Source organism: Numenius arquata, chromosome 12 (genome assembly GCF_964106895.1).
Source record: "Numenius arquata chromosome 12, bNumArq3.hap1.1, whole genome shotgun sequence".
Lineage (NCBI taxonomy): Eukaryota > Metazoa > Chordata > Aves > Charadriiformes > Scolopacidae > Numenius > Numenius arquata.
The window spans coordinates 9,180,033-9,200,047 of record NC_133587.1 but is presented as its reverse complement, the minus strand read 5'-3'; the positions used below and the strand labels follow the sequence as shown (position 1 = coordinate 9,200,047).

Sequence of the window (20,015 nt, the reverse complement as noted above, 5' to 3'; positions counted from 1 at the left end):
CAGTGGAAGCCGACCAGGGCTCAGGTGCGCGCTTACCCAGCTCTGCTCAGCCAACTGAGAGGCTTAGGGCAGCTGCAGGTTGGACATCTCTTATCTAAAAAAGTCGGGATACACTTCCAGATTTTAGGCACCACAGAGTATTTTGACGTGATGCTTCAGCACCCTTCCGCAGTCATTACACCCAGGTTCCCAGCGCACCCTCTGAAAGAATAACCCTGTGCTACCCTGACCTCGGTCTCCGCTTAAGCACAAGGAGTTACTTGTGAGCTTGGGTGGTGGCGGGTGAGGGACAAAGAGCCACCAGGCAATGACAGCTGAGGGACAAGGAGCTGCTGGGTGGTGGTGGCTGAGGGGAAAGGAGCCAGGCAACAGCGCCAGAGAAGGAGGCGCCAGGTAACGACTGAGGGACAAGGAGCTGCCAGGCAATGGCAGCTGAAGCAGAAGCCACCAGACAATGGCAACTGAAGACGGTGCAAGGCCGTGGTGGCTAGAGGGACAAGGAGCTGGTGAGCGATGGTGGCTCTGAGGGACATGGCACTGCAGGGCTATGGCAGCTGAGGGACAGGGCGCCCGGCAGCGCTGGCTGAGGGACACGGAGCCGCGGGACAATGGTGGCTGAGGCACAAGGGACAACGGCGGCTGAGGGACACGGCGCCCGGCAGGGATGGCGGAGGGACACGGGACTATGATCGGACAGCACAACAGAAGGACTGACATCACACCCCAGCCCCCGCGCATGACGACGCGGCGTCGCCACGCAACGGCAGGACAGCTCGCGGCCCGGCGCGCGCGCAGCCGCCCCCGCGCTCACGTGACACCACCCCTCCCACCCCGGTCACGCGCCCGCTCTCAGGACGCCAGCGGCCGCCCGGCGCGCACGCGCGCTTTCGCCACCCGCGCCCCTCCCTGCGGGCCGACCATAGAGATTGCGGACGCGCCCGCTAGAGCGTCGCTCACGAGTCCCGGAAGTGGCTGCGCGCGGTGGGAGGTTTGAGCCGGGGCCGGCAAGATGGCGGAGTGAGTGTGGTGGCGGGCGGGCAGTGGGCGGTGGGAGGGGTCGGCCCGCTCCTCTGGGCCTTGCTGGTGGGGTGGCGTTGCCTCCAGGGCAGGGCCTCGCTGCCGTGTGCCCGGCGGGTGCACCTTTCCCTTCGGCAGGGGCCTGCGGCCGGGGAGGGCAGTATCTCCAGCCTCTCGCTGCCGGCCCCTCCGCTCAGCACGGCGCCGGGGCCTGAAGGCTGCGAGGCGGCCCGCCGTGTAGCGGGAACAGGCCCTGGGCTGGGGGCGGGAGCGGGTCCGGGAGCATCCTGCCCAGGGGAGGGGGAGGCCGGCTCTGGAGCGACCCTTCGCGGCAGGGAGGGCTGTGGGAGCTGGCGAGTGCGGTCCCTGCGGGTGCCGTTGGTCTGACACAGCGGGTTTGTTACACTCGACAGGCTAAATGGGCTAGTGCGTTCTCTCTGTGTCAGGCTTTCACCTGCATCCCGAGCTGCAGTGCAGAGTATTTGATGTCTGGCAGTGTGTGAAGGAACTCAGCAATAATCAACTCTGTGAATCTGAATTTCCGTGTTTGTCTGTAATCCGAGACCGCTTTTAAAAAGCAACTTTAACGTGTTGGTCACTAGTACAAATTCAGTATGATCTGGTGGTTATTTCATGTGTGCATGTCTTTAGCAGGCTAGGTCTTTATCATGCTGCTCCCATCCAGTATAATTATGTATTATATTATCCTGACAGGTCTGCAAACGCCACCCATGAAGTCATCAATGTCACCCTCCACACTACACTGGCTGCTACTACCAAATTGGTGGTACCTACACCTGCTAAACCTATCCTTCCAGTTCAAACAGGAGTCCAAGCACAGCAAGAGGAACAATCTAGTGGCATGACGATTTTTTTTAGTCTTCTTGTATTAGGTGAATGATGAACTGAAAGTTTTTTAATCTCTGTTAATCATACTCTGTATCTGAGGACATAGGCCAGCTTTCAAAATCATAGCATTTTATTTCTCCTCTGTTTTTCTCTCTATGAAGTCAAATACTGTAAAAGCACGGGGATTTAGAGAGTTGGGTATATAACTGCCTGAACTTCCCAAGCCTTTGAAAAGCTGAGGACCATTGCAAACCTTTTCACTGTGGTCTCAAAAGTACAAACGTGTTTAATTGTCTTTGCCTTCTTTGTCAAGCACATGGCATGTGTTCATGTACAAAAAAGACACTGTCAGAATACTCCACGGTGCTTGCAGCTGTCTTTGAGGACAGGGTACTAGACAGATGTCAATTTAACTACTTCTAGCACTTCTGGACAGCCCTTAGATATTTCGTTTTATAAGCCAATAGAAGGCAGTCAGATTTACATGTACTAGACCTAAAGTTCAGTACCTATTTTCCTGGCTCTCATTACTTTCTAACATTCTTACAAGAATGCAATAATAACATGCATATTGCCATATATAGATGTTTTGAATGGCAGATGCACGCCCAACTTTTCTGTAAGTCCGGGCTGTTACCTTTCTTTAATTGAATATAGTTATCTCTCGTTGCTTAGAGCAATGCTGTAGTCAAAACTAACAATAACATAACTTTCATGGAAGGTCAAGGGTTTATCTGTTTTCCTTTGTGTGTTTGTGTGCTTGATTCTTCCAAAGCAAGCTACACTAAGAGATTTTTCTGTGACAAACGGGTCACCTAGTCTTCTAAGTAGTTATTTTTTCCAGTAGCTAATGGAGAAAATAATAGGTATGAAGCTGACAGTAATGCAGAAACTTCTGTAAATCATTTGGGTTTAAAAAAAATAAAATTTTATCTCCTATAAATAACTATTATTAAATGCAGCAAAGTAGAAGGCTTCTGCTTATTTCTGAAGTATCTCTTTGTCTTCGAAGAAGGTTAATGTTTTCCCAGAGGTCAATGACATATTAGAATTTGAACAGAAAAGAAAGAATAAAGCAAAATGCAGTAGATGGAAGACTTCTAAGATTAAAATAAAATTTCTGAATATGTGTGTCTTGTGGATTTTAAAAGTGCCGTTCATGGCAAAATTGTAGAACAGAGCTATGATTTTTTTGGCTGTGTTCCAGCCTATTTATGCCAGTCTGATAACTTAATGGATCTTAAAAGCATCACCCTCAGGTCAGGGGAGTTCCCTGGACAAAGTAAAGGCAGTACAAAAGCTTATTGTTCAGTTATTCCCATTCATAACCTCTGATTTAAGAGTGTAGGAAGAGTGAAAATGAATGTGTGAATGAATACTCTTAAATCCGGATGTCATGAGCTGTAAAATGGCCTTTCAAATGTTCTAAACTGGAACAGACCCAGAAGCAGATCCGTTCTGAGCTGTGTTATGTCAAAGCCAAGCCCCAAATTTGAAGTGCCTGAAGTAGCATGAGTAGGACTCTGACCCCAGATTTCTATGGCTTGTTTATCTGTTCAAACACCACTTCACTTTCAAAGTTATACTTCTATTCTGCCATGTTCATGTGATCCATGAATTCTCTTCTGTTATGATATATGCGTTTACTGTGCTCTTCCTTAAGGGGACACTCAAATGTACATTTAGCCCATCCAGAACACTTGCCTGATTGTTCTCTTCCTGATACGTGCAAGTGCCTGGAGCAGATGATACACTGCCAGATACAAATGGAGCAGTCTTACACAAGGAATGGGTGACCAACAGCTAAAGAATATAGCAGGCTGCAATAGTATTTATGGTGGTGGGAGTTGCTTCTTAGACTATGGTTGCTTTTTCTTCTATTGCCAAAGCAAAGTAGTCAAAAACTGGTAGGAAGGAGCTGGTGATTAGATCTGCTAAATAGAAGGCATGTTTGTGCTTGCATTGGAGTTTGCTGGAAATCTGTAATGTCCAGATGTCTTTATGCATCTGTCCCAAAAAGCAGTAACACAGTAATCGTAGATGTCTTTCCTGGATGTGTGTTTTTCATGTTTAACAGGCAGGAAATTGATATGAAACTCAATAATACTGATTGACAGGTGAATAAAACTTTGCTTGAGGTACATGGTGAAGCTATTGTGCCCATAGTCTGTGTGGCAGTTGGCAGCCAAATGTCTGAGTTGTTTGTTGGTCAGCTTCTGAACTGCTGCAGTTTCTAGTGCAGCATTTTTAAGTAAACACCAGTTTGAGTCTGCATTAAAGTACTGTACTGTAATTTCAGGTGTTTTGAGAACTGATCGATCGATATCATAAAGATTGGTGGAGTGGAAGAGGGGTAAATATGTGGGAAAGGGAGCCCTGCTGGTCTTCATGAACGCAGCCATCCCTGCTCATCGCTCTGATCTCACAGGTTTAGCCCTGAACAAATTACATGCCAGTAATTGAGCAAATATTACTGCTTTTCACGAGTCCTTGCCCAGTTCATAAGCCCATCCATCTATTCACATGCACATCAATGAAATGCTTAACATGCTGTGTATGAACTGGGTGTGCGAGATAACAAATGGGAGAATGCAGGCATCGGTGTAATACCCATTCCTTAGCCCCATATTGGAGAGTAGAGCAATGAAAAGTGATGTTTGTATTTCTGAGGTTTGTGCTTCTTTTTGTGACAGTGCAGATCATGTAGACCCCAGTGGTTCACAGGTGGTGTGATCCAGCAAACCATGCCAGAGCTCAGAACTACCTGTGGACCATTTTAGGCTGTAAATTAAAAGCGCTCTTAACCATCTGCGAGGGGCTGTTTGGTTTTTAGTTAACTAGAAGGAGCTGCTAAACCAAATCACTAAGAGCAGTTCTGAGAAGCTAGTTGCTTCCCGAGTTCAAAATGTGCGCTGTTGTAGTGTGGCCTGGCACTGTGCGGCCGAGAGTCACCGACGTGAGGCACAGAGTAAGGAGATTGAAGATTCCCATTGCAGTTATGACTGGGTTTGTCAAATGCACAGTTTAAAACAGTCTCTGCTGTGATTCACAGGCCACAATTTGATTCCAGTATGTAAAATGCTATTGACTTGGCTTGAGCTTCAGTTGCTTTCTGACAGAACGCGAGCAGTAATACTGTGCGTGTCCCAGGCCGCTGCAGACTGATTTGTTAGCAAATAGAGTGAACTACATGTATTACAGACACGCAGGACAGATGATGTTTCTTTGTTTCACCCTTTGTTGAGCTAAATTAAAATGGGGGAAGAATTGTGGTACTTTCAATGTGGGGAATGTTCAGATCAAAATTGTTAGGAATTTAATAATCCTAGATTATTTGATTCTTATAGAAAATCTGCAGTAGTTCTAACAGAATCAAGTGGTTCAGAATCAACTAACTACATCCATGGATGCTACCCAGATCTTCTATACATCCTTTGTAATTAGCCTTTACCAGTGGCATAGAACCTGTGATGGGATTTTCATATTACTGTAACCTTTGTTGTGAGACATGGACTTTCTCCTTACTGGGTGAAATAACATTACTACAGTACAAAATTGAATTTTTAAAAACAATAAGTTAATGTTGCATCAGATTTAATTTTTTTTTTTTTTAACTTGAATCTAAATCTGTTTTTTGTTTTTCTACACTGATTCTTTCCACTTACTGGTTTAACTTTTAGCAATGCTCAGCAGTAAATGTCTCTTGCTGATTCACATAGAATTTGGCTGATGCTTGTTATGAGAACCAAGATATTTAAACACTTACCCATTCTGGAACCTTGTAGCCCCACTGAATGGGAATCACAGAGGCCATGGACCCAGGCTCTTCTGAGGTGCACAAAAGAACAAGAAGCACCAGTCACAACTTGCAACAGGGGCAATGTGGATTGGAGAGAAGAAAATTCTTCACCGTGAGACTTAAGCACTGGAACTGGGGTTGAGAGAGATTGGAGATTGTGACTTCTTTATTTTCAGAGATTTTCAAACTTGACTGGACAAAGCCTTGGGCAACCTACTTTGACTTTGAAGTTAGCCCTGCTTCAAGCAGGAAGTTGGACTAGATGACCTCAAGAGGTCCCTTCCAGTGTAATTTTTCCGATTCTGTGATTATCCATTTGGGTAAAGCCCTTCTGCTCAGAGGGACTCAGATGTGAAAGTGTGTAGCTTTGAAATTTTAATTAAGGCCATGTGTACATGTATGTTTTATTTCAAAAATACAAAATGTTTGCTGAAAACTTTATTGAAATAGTGTATTCTGTATAGCTGACATTTTTTTACAGCTACTGCTCAGAGGAGGTTTTCTTGTAAGCTGAATCAGGCTCTAAAAGTAGTAATACTGGTATTTTTAGAAGATGATTTTAAGTTCTAAAATTTGCCTTAGTTATTTTCTGTCATTTGTAGATCCATTTACATACTTCAGTGAGAATTGTGTTTGAGTTAAATTTTGGTTACTTGCATTAATAGATTTTTACTAAATCATTAAGAGAAGTATTGCTGCATGTATTTTAGAAATACTACTTAAAAGTATATTTTATTCTCTTTTAACACTTCTAAATCTACAATTATTTTTTTTCCTTCACAGCTATCTGCATCATATTGGTGCATTTGCTGATAAAATACCGGCTTCATTTTTTACCAGAGAGTGTGGCTGTTGTTTCTTTAGGTGAGTAAACATGATATTTTTATATTGAATTTGTATTAATTCAGGGACTCAGTAGTCTGTACATGAAGTAAAGCTCTTCTGTGTGTTAACCATCACTAGAAAGATGCAGAAAATTGGATGCAGTGAAGAAAACAACCAATTCATAGAAGAAATGAAGAAATGAGCATATGAGCATAGACTGGCCCAGTAAAATGACAGGGATGTCACTACCTAAGTACTTTGGCAGCTTTCTCTATTTTTCCATCTGGACTGTGGGACAAGATGCTGCAGCACTCCCTGCCAGCGAGACTCTGGCCTTCCCTTTGAAGTGGTACATGTGTTTGTATTAGTGTCGGCAGAATTATGTCTGTATATGTGATTTTAATCTGGCTGGGGACTGTAATTGTATGCTGAAAACTTGCCTGGATGGCCAGATACTTAACTATCCCTGTAGTACCGTGACAAGAGCTCTTCCTATGACTTGAGCTATAAGAATGCCACCCTTAATGAAGTTACTTCATTTTAATTAAATTTAGAGCATTCCTAAGATTGTAGTTTTATGTTAGGGTAATTTCATTTATTTGTGTGCTGGTGGTCCCGATTCATAAACCTGTAAATGGGGAGGAAATCAGGCCAAATACATTTATTATTTTCTCTACATACTGTCTAACATCATGTTTAAAGAATCTAGTATAACTAATCCCAGCAACAGTTTTTTCAGCTGTCTCTATAACTTGTTTACAAGAATCTGTGATATTTTTGCTTCTATTACTAGTGACACTTTCAGTGACAGTCATTGTAAAAATACAACAAAAAGAGAAAGATGCTTAGCTATAATCCTAACGTAGCACAGAGCCGTGTAATACTTGTTGAGCAGGTAGAGTTTTTACTTTCTCTTGGGCTTTCCTGGTACCTTCTTCTCTCATATTTCTTAACTGTATTTTCACACAATTTCTCAATGGGAGGCAGTAAGCTTTCTGGTGCTTGTCAGTACCTTATGCTTTCTGGAAAACAAGGATCTTCTTGCATCTTGGGTGCTAGATTGAGAAAATCTTAGAGCTGTTACTTAGCAGAAAAACATATTTTCCTGCAGGCGTGGCTCCCTGAATTTTTAGATAACTATTTGATGCAAACCACATCACATTATGAGAATATTAGAAGGTATTGAAGCTGAAAGAGGCATTCACTTGCAAGACCCTATTTGAGTTTTGATATTTCTGTGCGGCTGAAAATCAGACCTGTAAGAAATCTGTCATAGTGCCAGTATGGATTTCCTGGGTATTGCCCACGCACCTCATCTTTATAGGAACAGCATCCATCAGACTTTAGTGCGTTTATGCTTCTGTCTACTGTAGTATGACACAGAAAGATCAGAGCTGCTGCAGATCATCCCGACTTGCTCTGTCATCCCCATAGAAACCCTGCAGTGTTTGATTCACTATTGACACACTTCTCTTTCCTTCCCTTCTTACATTATTGCTGTGAACAGATGAGATGTCTTGTGTAGTGTATCTTCCAGTGCCGTGAAAGGTTCCAAAAGGACATTACTATCTCTTCAGTATCATTCCTTTTTGTACACAAAAATGCAAGTGAAATGTATTAATTTGGCTTCTAATCAGGTTAGTTACCATTGTCATTAAATAGCTAAATTTAAGCATAATTCCCAGTTTAAAATGCAGTGGTATATTGGTTGCTCTTGCCGGCATAGTTTTGGATATTCTTTACTATCATTCTCTATATTCTGCCCCAAACTAGCTACTGGGCAGTGCCGAGCTGAGGTTTTGGGCCAGTTTGTGTCACTGCTCCTGCTGGGCTTTGCAGGGAGCAGCAGAGGCACAGACATTCTTCTCTTTCTGTTTCTTGTTCTTGGAATCTCAGCAGCCGGACAAGGATCTTAGTGGTGCTGGTCTCTTCTGTGCTCCTGTCAGTCCCAACAAAAGCTTGTTCATGAAACTGCTACTCAGGATGGGTAAGGAGGAGCAGCGTTGCATCTCTTATTTTCATGTAAAGGGTATATAGGACACTTGGATAGTTGGGTTTGTGGTGTAAACCGCAGCATCGCTGTAGTCCATCTACCAAACCAGAGGAGATGATACCAGCAAATGCAGTTCCACTAAGTCAAGAGAGTGTTACACTGAGTAGCAACCCAGCTAACAGATGTCCTGTGTCACTTAAGCTTTATTTATTTAGTTTATTGACTCAGTCATATTTAAACTACTGTCAGCTCTGTTGACAGGACGCGGCATCTGTATAATCATTGGAATTGCCAGCTAATTGCTGGTCAGTGAACCTCTGTTACTGGTAATGATCTACACAGCTGCAAGAGCACAGCTTGAGTTTCAAGTATCCAGTTTTGCTCACAGTGCCAGAAGTGAGGTGTGTCCTATTTTGACTTGTAAATTAAGCAAATGTTCTCAGGCAGTTATTGAGGGCTAATAAAAATGGCAGCAGAGAAGACAAGTATGATTTTCACAACTGTTTTTCCTCCCATTGTCTAAGCTGCTTGGAAGCTTCTGTTTTACAATTTCTAGAGCATGTTACTCTCCTGGTGGACAGGATGGGAGTGTATTCTCTAAGGCTGAATTTTGATCTTCGTCCATTCGTTCTTAACAAAACTGGTGTGATTTAACAGATGGAACCAGCTGAACAAAAACTGTGCTCTTTAATCTAGACATAAAAGAAGAATAGTTTGTAAAGATGTGTGGGACATTTTAAAGCCTAGCATCAAAGTTTGATTCTGCTGCTATTAAACCCTCTTGGTGATGCATTATTTTGTGCAGCTCTCTCACATGACTTTGCTTAGCATAACCTTAGTTTAGAAGTACTGTTGTGTGTAATACACAGCTAGAAGTAACTTGTGCTACATAAAAGTAAGTAAGTTGTATGATTCAGGCTCGTCCTTTTCCCTTAACCTCTGCTGTTGCCTTACATTTATATTGTTCATTTAACTTTTGATATCATAAAAGGACCTTGTATGTCCACGATGCTGTTATTAGGGTCAGCTTGTGATTAGCTCTTCCTCTGAAAAAGAGATTGAGATCAGCCTTTTACTTAAGCCTCCAGACCTCATAGGATAGCAACGCCCAGCTTGTAGCCCACAGGCCATGGCTGGACTAATCACAGGGGTCCAATTTCTCAAAGTTGTGCTGGAGCCCTTCCACTTCAGCAGAAGCGAGTTAAGAGATTCTCTTTTCTTTTGAATCCCCTCTAAACATAGTTTTATGTGAGAGCTGTCAATACAGTGAAAGTTTGTTCAGGAAGTACACTTCCTGAAGTCGGTGCCTTCAGATGCATAGGCCTTGGTTGCTGTGGTTTGTTTTTTCCCCCACATAAACTTCTTGTTAAGTGGTACAAGTACTGCCTGTACCAGTTGAAGACAGTGTTGCTGCTCTGCAAAAATTAGAAATGTTCTAGTCCTTGGCTTCTGCCACGGCTTCCATCCCAGAATGGAAAGCCTGACTGTTAGTACTGAGACCTGTGTTTATATGGCATATGAGTGGCTGTGTCTGCATTCTGTCCTCCTTCAAAGAACAGCAGACCTTTGATGTTCTTTCATTAATGTTTTGCTCTTCCTTTCCATATAAACCATGTCATGGAACAATTATTTCTATCCTCTGGGACCAATGCCTTCACATATTTTTGTATGAAAGAAGGCTTAAGCCTCATGGCTTTGTGTGTATGACACATCCATCAGGAGTAATCCATGTGATGCTATTTGTAAGGCTCTTTTGATAGCTACAGCATGAGAGAATAAAAACACGAGTTACAGGAAAGCATGCTTTAAGCTTCTTAGCCACTTTTTACCTTTCACTCAGTATATTTCACTTCTAAATCCCAGTGTTTGACTATGAAGTCTCCGTTTTGTAAATAATAAAACGCAGCTATGCAGAAACACAGATCCGGAGTCTGACTAAAGACAAATTCCTCATAACTCATTGAAAGCAATTAATGACAGTTCATGAATTATCGTCATATCTTCCAGAAGAAATCTTGTTAATTTGAAGTTTTATGTCTTATCTTTTTGAAGATGTATAGGAGGAAACAGCATGATAACCTTTAAGCATTGAGTTTGCAGCACCCTTGATAAAATTCTTTTATATTCAAGTTAGTATTTCTACGTGACTTAAAAGATGTGTAATTCATTTGGGAAGTAGTTCTGACAGTGTCTCCACCCGGATTGGAATTTGTTGCCTACTTCATTGCTAGTAAGTGCTATGATTTCATTGAGACAAAATTCACTTCTGTGGGGAAGATTGATTTCACTTAAGCTGCATTAACACTGCGAATAGCATTGAAGTGACATGAAGGTTTTGTGCTGTCATACAGATATCTAACTCATAACTTCCTGATGCTTTAGCAAGAAAGGTGGATTTTATTTGAATACAGCTTAGATAAGAAGCATTTTTGAATAGTTAATCCTGTTAACCTTTTTGAACCAATGAACACAGCACTCTTGCTGTGCGCGTTCAGTATTTGGATATCCCAAGTCACAATCTTTTGTGTGGGGAAGCTGTGTAATTATGTAATGTATTGGACACTGACATATATCGGACTCAAAACCACTTTGTGTTTTTGTGATTTAGGAATGCAAGAGTTTGTGCTTTATGTTTTGCCTTGTTTTCACTTTGAAATCTTTGTTGACTGAGAGTTGATAAACCGTTAATGGAAACAGTCATGTGTTTTGTGTGTATTTCAGAATGTTATCTCATTCTCTCCTAGGTATCCTTATGGGAGCTTTTATAAAAATCATAGAGGCTCAAAAGCTGGCCAACTGGAAGGTATATTTGAAGCAATTAATTTTTAATTGTACAACAATCCTTAGATGTTTAAAATAAGACTGTAATATTCATTTCTTTATATGTAATTTCCAAAAACTTATGTACTTTATAATTGATGCCAAACTTTGGGGTTCTTTTAATAATAATACAACCAATTTGAGGTCCTGAATCCTGCTGAATGTTTTCTACATAGTATATTTTTCCCTGAGTAATCCTTTCTATGGTGCTAATTCAGTTCCTATTAGATTACATGGTAGAAGAACATACTAGGCATTTTGGGGATCAGTTACAGTAAAAAATATAGCAATTCACTTATTTGTCTTGTATACTTTTTGACTGTATTTAGTCCTCTTCCTCCTTTTGGAGTTAATTTTGTGGGTGTTTTCATAGAAAAAAATGTGGTTTGATAGGTTGTGAAGTTACATGTTTAACCTGAAGATGTTAACGTAGATTTCAGAGAGAGAAAAAGGAGCACTTCTTCAGAATAGCTGTGCTAAAAGTCATGTTATTCACTTATTTTATTTACTTATGCTTAAAACTGCAACAAATTGTGGGGCTAAGAAGAGACAGTTCACAGAGCAATCCATTCAGCATGGCATGTTTCTTGGGTACTCCATTGCTTCTTGTGGAAAGACTGCTGAGACCAGTGTGCCTGAAGCAGCAGCATTTTTCACGCTGGCTGAGACAATAGAAACATGATTTAAGCTTTATTTCTAGCAGAAAATACAGGCAAAGCTTCTGTGCAGAAGCTTGTCTTTGTCCTGCTGCCTGGTGCTTTATGGACTTACATATTAGGAAGAAAATGTTAACAGCGATGGCAACCAAACATAGGACCATGTGACCAGAGAGATTGTGGGTATCTTCATCCACAAAGATACTCAAAACTTGGCTGGATAAAGCCTTGAGCAGCTGAAGTTGCTCTGAGTTGGCCCTGCTTTAGGCAGGGGCTTGGATCAGATACCTCCAGAGGTCCCCTCCCATCTGAATCAGTGTGGAATGCTACAGGATCTTATCTGGGCATCTGTGGAGTTACAGAGGCTTCCCCAGGGAGGGAGAATCCTGGCAGGAGTGTCTCTAAGAGGTGAAGTCTATGGTGAAGCAAGGCTTTTGCCTCCTACAGTTTATCCACATCATCAAAGCAATGAACTCTTCACTATTTCTGCTTTAATTTAAAATCTTGCAGTATTTAAATTGTGAATTTTGTTTCATAAGATCAAACAGTTTATTAGGGTTTAAATCAGTGAACTGAGGGAAATCACAGTGATTTGACTCGCCAGTTTTAAACAGGATTTATATTAGCAAGCTGAAAATCTTGGTCTGAGTAGTGAATTTTAATCCTAGTTTGCAGCTTAGTATTTCTTGGCAGTTATTTCCCTAAAGGAAGGGTTGTTTTTTTTTCTCTTTAGTAAATACATTAAAATGCATAAATTTTCAATCAGATGCAGCTTTTTAATTACATATTATACTTCTTTTTTTTTGTCAACTAACTACACTAATTCTGTGTGAATTCGTTTAAGCAATTACATATTTCAAGAGTCATGTTGTGATATTTCATTTTTACATATTTACTTATTAGAAACAGTGGGTGGTGCAGTAGTTAGTGTTTCTTCATTCCTGATTTGTGTCAACTGGATTTGACTTAAAACTGAAAGTCAGTTAAAGAGCCGCAAAATCAACATTTTAAAATAGCTTCTTACTGGTTAAATAAAATAATCTGAAGATCATGTATGTAGGAAGAAAAAAACAAAGCTTAAAGTATGCTCTGATTTGAGCACTGATTCTATAACTACAGGAAATATTGATCATAGCTAGTGAATTATGTAGTTTATTTCTGGTAAGCATTGGTCACATCCTGGGAGGCACTGGGGATGCCAAACCATGTTATCAGCTAAGGTAAATGGTCACAGATATCACATTATTATTTGCTTATTTAAGTTACTTTCACTGTATTAAAGCTTAGGTTTTAACATAGGCTGTCATAATTTCAGATGTGAAATGTTCAAATCAATAATTATTATGTAGTTTATAAAATGGTTTTAAATGGTTTTAAATTTAGTAGAGAATTTTTGTTTATCTGATATGGGAAAAAAATAGAATATTTAACTGCAGACTATATCTGTGTACAAAGCAAATCTTGGATCATATACCTGCCCTAAGAACTTTGTAATTTAATTTCTTGCAATCATGCTTTCCTAAGTCCTCAGTGGACCTTGTACTTGCTGGTGATTCTTGCTGGCTAGTGTGGCTAGTAATTACAGTCCTCATGTTTTACTTTCCTGGTCTCCGCTTCAATGCAGTGCAAATGCAGTCCGTCCTTTTCATTATTTCTCACCTCCTTGTCCAGCTCTGCGTTCACAGGCTTTTAAACAGTGTAGTTAATCAAGTATGTGTGTGTCTTGTTCTAGTGCAGTTACTGTATTGACAGAAACTAGGTAGTGCTAGCCATCGATGCACGGAAGTGTGCATGCAGAATAACTGACTAGAGCATTTCCGTATAAAGGATGAGTTTTATTTTCTAAGTCCCCAAATCCTTTAAGATGATTATTGCTGGTACAGACAGGAATGAGACTTTAAAGAGATGACTACTTCTTTTTTGAATGCTGGTGTTTTAAGAGACTGTCAACCACCTGTTTAACCTGGATTTAAACAAATTAATCGTTGCTTACAAAGGTGACAAGTTGTGCTGTATTCAGAACTGTGGGGACCAGGAGGGAGCCTGGTGGGTGAAGAGACAGGGGCATGTTCAGCCGTGGTTAATTTGCCTTCAGTGCTTAGTCTGCCAGCAGAAAAAAACCAGCGTGCCAGTTTAGGGCATAAAGCAGTGTTAGCCAAGTGATGAGACAGGCAACAAAGAGTAAGGTCACCAAAAAATAACATCTTACTTCACAGTAGGTTTCACTTTTATCACTCTGATGGTAAAAAGGAACCATCAAAATAGTACCATTAAATTACAGGCATAATATACATTTGCCAAGAAGAATCAAGCCTCAGACTTTAACAGTGATATATATCTTGAGCCTGTTCACTTGCAAGTGTACTAAGATGATGATATGATTTCTTCTTGTCAAGTGATGAGTTTCCTCGTGAAACTGTACTACACCACAGTTACCCTAGATTACATTCAAACTAGTGGCCAAGAGATCACTGTTCCTTGACAGTCCTTACAGATTTTGAGACCATGAGATAAAATGGGAATGCTTTTTGTGGAAACAGGAAGACTTTTCCTTTGCCATAACTAACCTGATTTCTGTGCAGCTTATTTGGAGACAGTAATTTAAAACAAATAACATTGAGATTTCTATCACTGGATTTTAAAAAAATCAAACAATAGAAGCAGCAGCCCTGGAGTAGTTTACTATTCTTCAGCCTTTTATTTTGTGACAAGAGGGGAGAAAGTTTAATGCCATTTTCATTTTCCAACTTTTTTTCTTTTTTTAAAATAATTTCCCTTTTGGAATATTTGATGTTATTTCAATAATAATGATATCCTTGAAATTATACTTCATTTGTGTTTTGCAGGAAGAAGAAATGTTTCGTCCAAATATGTTCTTTCTGCTTTTGCTTCCACCTATTATATTTGAATCTGGATATTCATTGCACAAGGTTAGCCCCTTTTACATGTTGAGGTTTTGTTTGGAACACATTCTGCTTTTAGTTATCTTCATGAAGTTTAGAATAATTGCATTAAATTCCATCATATTAATCATCAAGGAATTGAGAATGCAAAATTCAAGCCTCTTCAACCCAGAATGCAGGGAATGTAGCTTGTTACTGTTAACTGAGTGTTGGCAAGGTTTTAGGTACCACGCAGGGGTTGTTTTCCTTGGTTGGAGAGGTCTCTTACCTCGTCAGAGCTGTACAAGGTCTTGATGTGAAGGAGGCAGAATGGGAAGGAGTAGGATCAGAAGTGGCAGAGGTGGGGTCACTCCATAGCTAAAGAAGAGGAGAATGTTTGCAAAGTTTTTCACTCTTTACCTGGGGGCCTGTGTTTCCGTGGACATTTCTCATAGCTCTAGTCCTGGCTGAAGTGGTTCTGGTGCTCCCTGTGTGCTGTCTTTCTACTTGAGCTGCACCGCAGGAGAGGGAGTGGGCACTGGGCAATAGCAATATCATGAATTGGTGCAGGCACTGAAGATTTTTTCATACAAAATCGCAACCTAAGAAATGGACTAGCAACTGGGAAGTTTGCAAGCCTTTTTTCACATGCCCTGTCTACAATAGATGGATTCATTTGCAGTTTTGTCAGGTCGGGAATGTGTCAAAGTGCTGGTGAACATCCAGCTGTTCATCTGAGGATTAGCTTGTTGTTGGTAGGGCACATCCTGTCCTGGGCCTCAGAGGGATTTGCTGTTGTCCTCAGGAGAGCAGGCTTTTTAGGCAGATGGTGTGGATATATATACAGGGTTACCTGGAACCAAATTAGCGAAGCATTATTATCGGAAACCCAGTTGTGAATCAGAATCTAATTTAGATGCAAACCTAAACATGAGTTTTCCCTCAGATAATTTTCACTTATTTACTTACTTATTATTGTGTTCCAGGGCAATTTTTTTCAGAACATTGGTTCCATCACTTTGTTTTCTGTATTTGGCACTGCAATATCAGCTTTCATTGTAGGTGGAGGAATTTATTTCCTGGGCCAGGTAAGACTAAATGCTGTGGAACACTTAAGTTTATCTGACTTGCTTTTTGAAAATCCGTTTTTCAAGAGCAGGCAAACATAGCAAAAGTGAATTCCTGGGTCACAAAGTCCAGTTCTCTGCTATCGCAGAGGCAATGTTATAGAACGCCTTTCGTAGATGTAGCGTGCTCCATGTTAAAAGTAATTAAGACTTGAGTTTTAATCTTTTTTTACTTACTCAGTCTTCCTATCAGAAGGCAGATCCAAAACCTGTATTCCCTAGAGCCATCTTCTAATTTCCAATATTAGACTTCTTTGTTCTTCTGTCAGTATATTTTTTTCACTTCTCTGCTTTGGTGTTTCCCCATTGATTAGGTATAGACATAGATAATTATAGTTTCTCTCAAACTTCATTCTGGTAAACAATTCATACTTTCCTCTTTGCCTCTCAGATTTCCATTCCTTTGAATTCCTTACATACTCTGCTCACTTGTATCTGTTCCAGTTTCATCTGTTTTTTGCTGATTTTGGGTGACCAGAATTGTAGCAGTAGATCACTGTTGGAGGGCAGTGTTAGACCAAGTAACATCCCTACTGTAAACTTAGGATTTGATGAATATTTTCATTTTAAAAACAGCAGAAAAACACAGTTGATTATGATTCTTCTATGTTTTACCTATTCTTTCAGGCTGATGTAATTTATAAACTCAACATGACAGACAGGTAAGCTCTTGGGGAAATGGTGTAGTATATGAAATGAAGCATTCTTCAAGATAACTGTATAAGTGAAATGCACTGTAGTTGACCAGCTGTTATGATTACTGTTTAGATTGCTTGGATTCAGTGTGGTGTGTGAAACTAATAAATAGATCAAACACTTCTAAACCCTATTTATTACACCCTGATTTCCAAATAGTATTCTGTGCTCAGTGATTTTTCTAGGCAGGAAAGGTACTGGGGTTTTTAACAAACCTTAAAGTCAAAATATGTAAACTTTGATTAGTTGGTATTATTAATATATATCATAAGGACATAACTTCCTTGTCCAAAACTTCTCTTTAAAGACCGAATGAGTTTTTCAGTATCAGTAATGTAGATTTTTTAAGAACTTGGCAAAGGATCTAATCAGTTTTTGGGAGTACACCACCCTACCATTAAATAAAGTTCGTTCCTGGTTTATTTGGGATTTTTGTTTCCTGTATTGGCTATACAATAAACAGCTTTCTGTTAAAATCCATAAATAAATTGGGTGACAGTCAAGAAGCATAACAAGCAAAAGACACACGAACAGCAAAAATCTTCCTTACTTGGTTCCAGTGTTTGACTTTACACAGCTGAGCAGTCCTGTTGCCTCTGTGTTGTCTATCTTTGGATTTCAAAGTATTGGAGTTTTAGCAGTTGCCTGCCAACTAGAGTTGCCTAGTTCCTCTCTGGTACTCCTGAACAGGTAATGCTGTGCATGTATGGTACATGATTTGGGCTATGTCTGTAGAATTGGTTTTCCGTTCCTTTGATTTTTTCCTAATTTAGTTGGGGTAAGACATTGATGCTGCTGTTGAGAGCTGGGAGATAGGTATTTCTCCAACATCACTTCCAGCTGGACGACAGCTTTTCTCTTTGGTATATCAGTAAATGCAAAACAAAATCTTCCCTTTTGTCAATTCAAGTTCTTATGAGCAGGAAGAGAGCATAACTTTTCACTGTTCAGAAAATATAACGCATAATGTCTTTGCTACTAGTTGTTCATATAAGTTTACTGGGTACATATTTTTCTTTCATCTAGTTTTTTTTTTTGTTTTGTGTTCTCCCAGTTTTGCATTCGGCTCTTTGATATCTGCAGTTGACCCTGTGGCTACTATTGCCATTTTCAATGCCCTCAATGTGGATCCTGTACTTAACATGTTGGTGTTTGGAGAAAGCATTCTCAATGACGCAGTCTCTATTGTCTTGACCAAGTAAGTGCATTTGAACTACACATGTTTATGGAAACAGCAACCACATTATTTTCTGTTAATTAGTTACTCAGATATACAGTAACTCTCACCTCAGTGCCTCATCTCATTGACCCCAGATGATTGATCGCTTTCTACGTTCATACATTTATCAGCTCTCTTTCCATCTGAGGGTCCTGACAACAGAAAACCAACATGTGGTTCAGGCTTGTACAAAATTATTTACCTTGCCAAAGACAATCTGTGTCTTTGGCTTATACCCAGAGTCACACTTCAGTTCAAGGGGAGACACATCAACATCCATGCAGTAGTTTTCTATTTATGTTGGGGCTGTCACAGGAAAGAAGAACATCTAATACCCTTATCATTTGCCCATGATAATTCTTTGGGGCTGAAAGAGTAAAAAAAAAAAAAAAAGATATATCTTCATGTTATTTCTGAAGTCAATAGATGTGACTATGAATGTATAGGAGTAGATATGCTAAGAAGGTAGTGAAGTTAGAGCCATTTTTCAGTTAACAAATTGCTTTTAATACAGTCGTGGTTCTTTTATGGAAGACCATGAAGACTAACAGCAGTCAAAAGGAACCTTAGTTAGAATCCATGTCTTCTTTACATGGAATTCTATGAAATATGTTCCTAAAACGCAAAGAGATTTCTCCCCTTTCCTCCTAAGAGCTTCTTTGGTTTTCTTCAGTGATCTTCTCGTCTCTCATCCACACCTAAATATTTGATGAGGCATCTTCCTGTTCATTTGTTCTCCTCTGAGGACCTCACAATCCATCTCTTTTCTTTTTTATGCCCTGAGTTTTTACCACTGCAAAATGTGTTGTGTTTTCCTTTTCAAAGTTTGAAAATTGTTTTGTGATACTGGGCATTATCATAGCCTATTTACGCCATTCTGGGGATTCTTTAGAAGAGCAGTGCTGGATTTCCAGATTTGTAGCAAAATTAGGTTTCCCTTCGGGGATTACACTAAGACTTGATTTAACATCTTTTGACATTCCTCTTGTTAAATATATCACAGTGAAAGCCTGTTAAGAGTGGCAGCAACAAAGAAATGGAAGTCTCTTTTGTTGTTGTTCTCAAAAGATGTGTGGTATTTTTGGATCCAGCTTAGAATTTATAACCGTTTCTTTTTATTTATTTTTTAATTGCATCTAGCACAGCAGAAGGTTTGACAAGAGAAAATATGTCAGATGTGAGTGGATGGCAAACCTTTCTACAGGCACTGGGATACTTTCTTAAGATGTTCTTTGGCTCTGCAGCGCTTGGCACACTTACTGGTCTTATTTCTGCATTAATATCCTTTTTGAATTTTGGCAATACACATGTATAAATTGGTGAACTTCAACATTCTAATAGTATTTTTCTTTCCCATCCAGCATTTCTTAGGGGATATTTCTTATTAGATACTATTTTTTTGGCTGAGGATTTTCTCATGCTTATTCTGTTTTTATGTTAGTGTACATGAGTGTGTATTAAAAAGTTTCATCAAATTTTTATGAACATAATTAAGGTCTGAAATGCTGTATAGTAGCTTATACTATGTGCATTGGTGTGTTATAAAATATGGTAATTCATAATTTCAAAATGTATTAATTCCGTTTCAATATTGATCCATTTTTACAAGCATATGGCTCCTTTTTTTACATACATAAAACTCTTAATTAAAAAGGAAAAAAAGCTACTTTTCCTGAGGGCTTTTGAGTCAGACCAGCTCGTTTGTCCTTATGTATCGTATGCAGGCAGCTGAATACAGATGCTGTTCTGTTTGGATTTACGTTGAGGTTTTTTTTTTGCCTCTTCCACTTCCATGAATTGGTTGCTAAACAACCCATAAGCTTCTCTGCTGAGATAAGGAAGGATGTTTGTTGTAAGTCAGGCATCTTTGTTACTTTTCAGAGCTTGTTTAATGTTAACACTGACTTCACATAGAATGGTTAGAGTTGGAAGGGACCTTAAAGATCATCGAGTTCCAACCCCCCTGCCATGGGCAGGGACACCTCCACTAGAGCAGGTTGCTCAAACTGTAGGTAATCTTTTGTACTGGGCTTGTACAACAGTTATTCATGTCATCTGGGACATACTGTTAAGCACTTTGTTTGTAAATAACAAGAACAGAGTGTTTGGTTAAATAGAGACATATTTCCTCT

The 20,015-nt window shown here is 40.1% G+C and overlaps 1 protein-coding gene across 1 annotated transcript in view; it reads left to right on the top strand.

The window, feature by feature from the left end:
- Positions 1 to 998: 998 nt before the first annotated feature.
- The window catches only part of SLC9A8 (solute carrier family 9 member A8), a 30,336-nt gene continuing 11,319 nt past the window's right edge, over positions 999 to 20,015 (top strand). Inside the window, exons 1-9 of the mRNA XM_074157259.1 lie at positions 999 to 1,017; positions 1,732 to 1,910; positions 6,449 to 6,529; positions 11,228 to 11,286; positions 14,806 to 14,889; positions 15,828 to 15,929; positions 16,596 to 16,630; positions 17,719 to 17,862; positions 19,024 to 19,162. Coding sequence (XP_074013360.1) covers positions 1,010 to 1,017; positions 1,732 to 1,910; positions 6,449 to 6,529; positions 11,228 to 11,286; positions 14,806 to 14,889; positions 15,828 to 15,929; positions 16,596 to 16,630; positions 17,719 to 17,862; positions 19,024 to 19,162 — 831 coding nt within the window. The 5' untranslated portion in view covers positions 999 to 1,009. The remainder of the gene's footprint in view (positions 1,018 to 1,731; positions 1,911 to 6,448; positions 6,530 to 11,227; positions 11,287 to 14,805; positions 14,890 to 15,827; positions 15,930 to 16,595; positions 16,631 to 17,718; positions 17,863 to 19,023; positions 19,163 to 20,015) is intronic.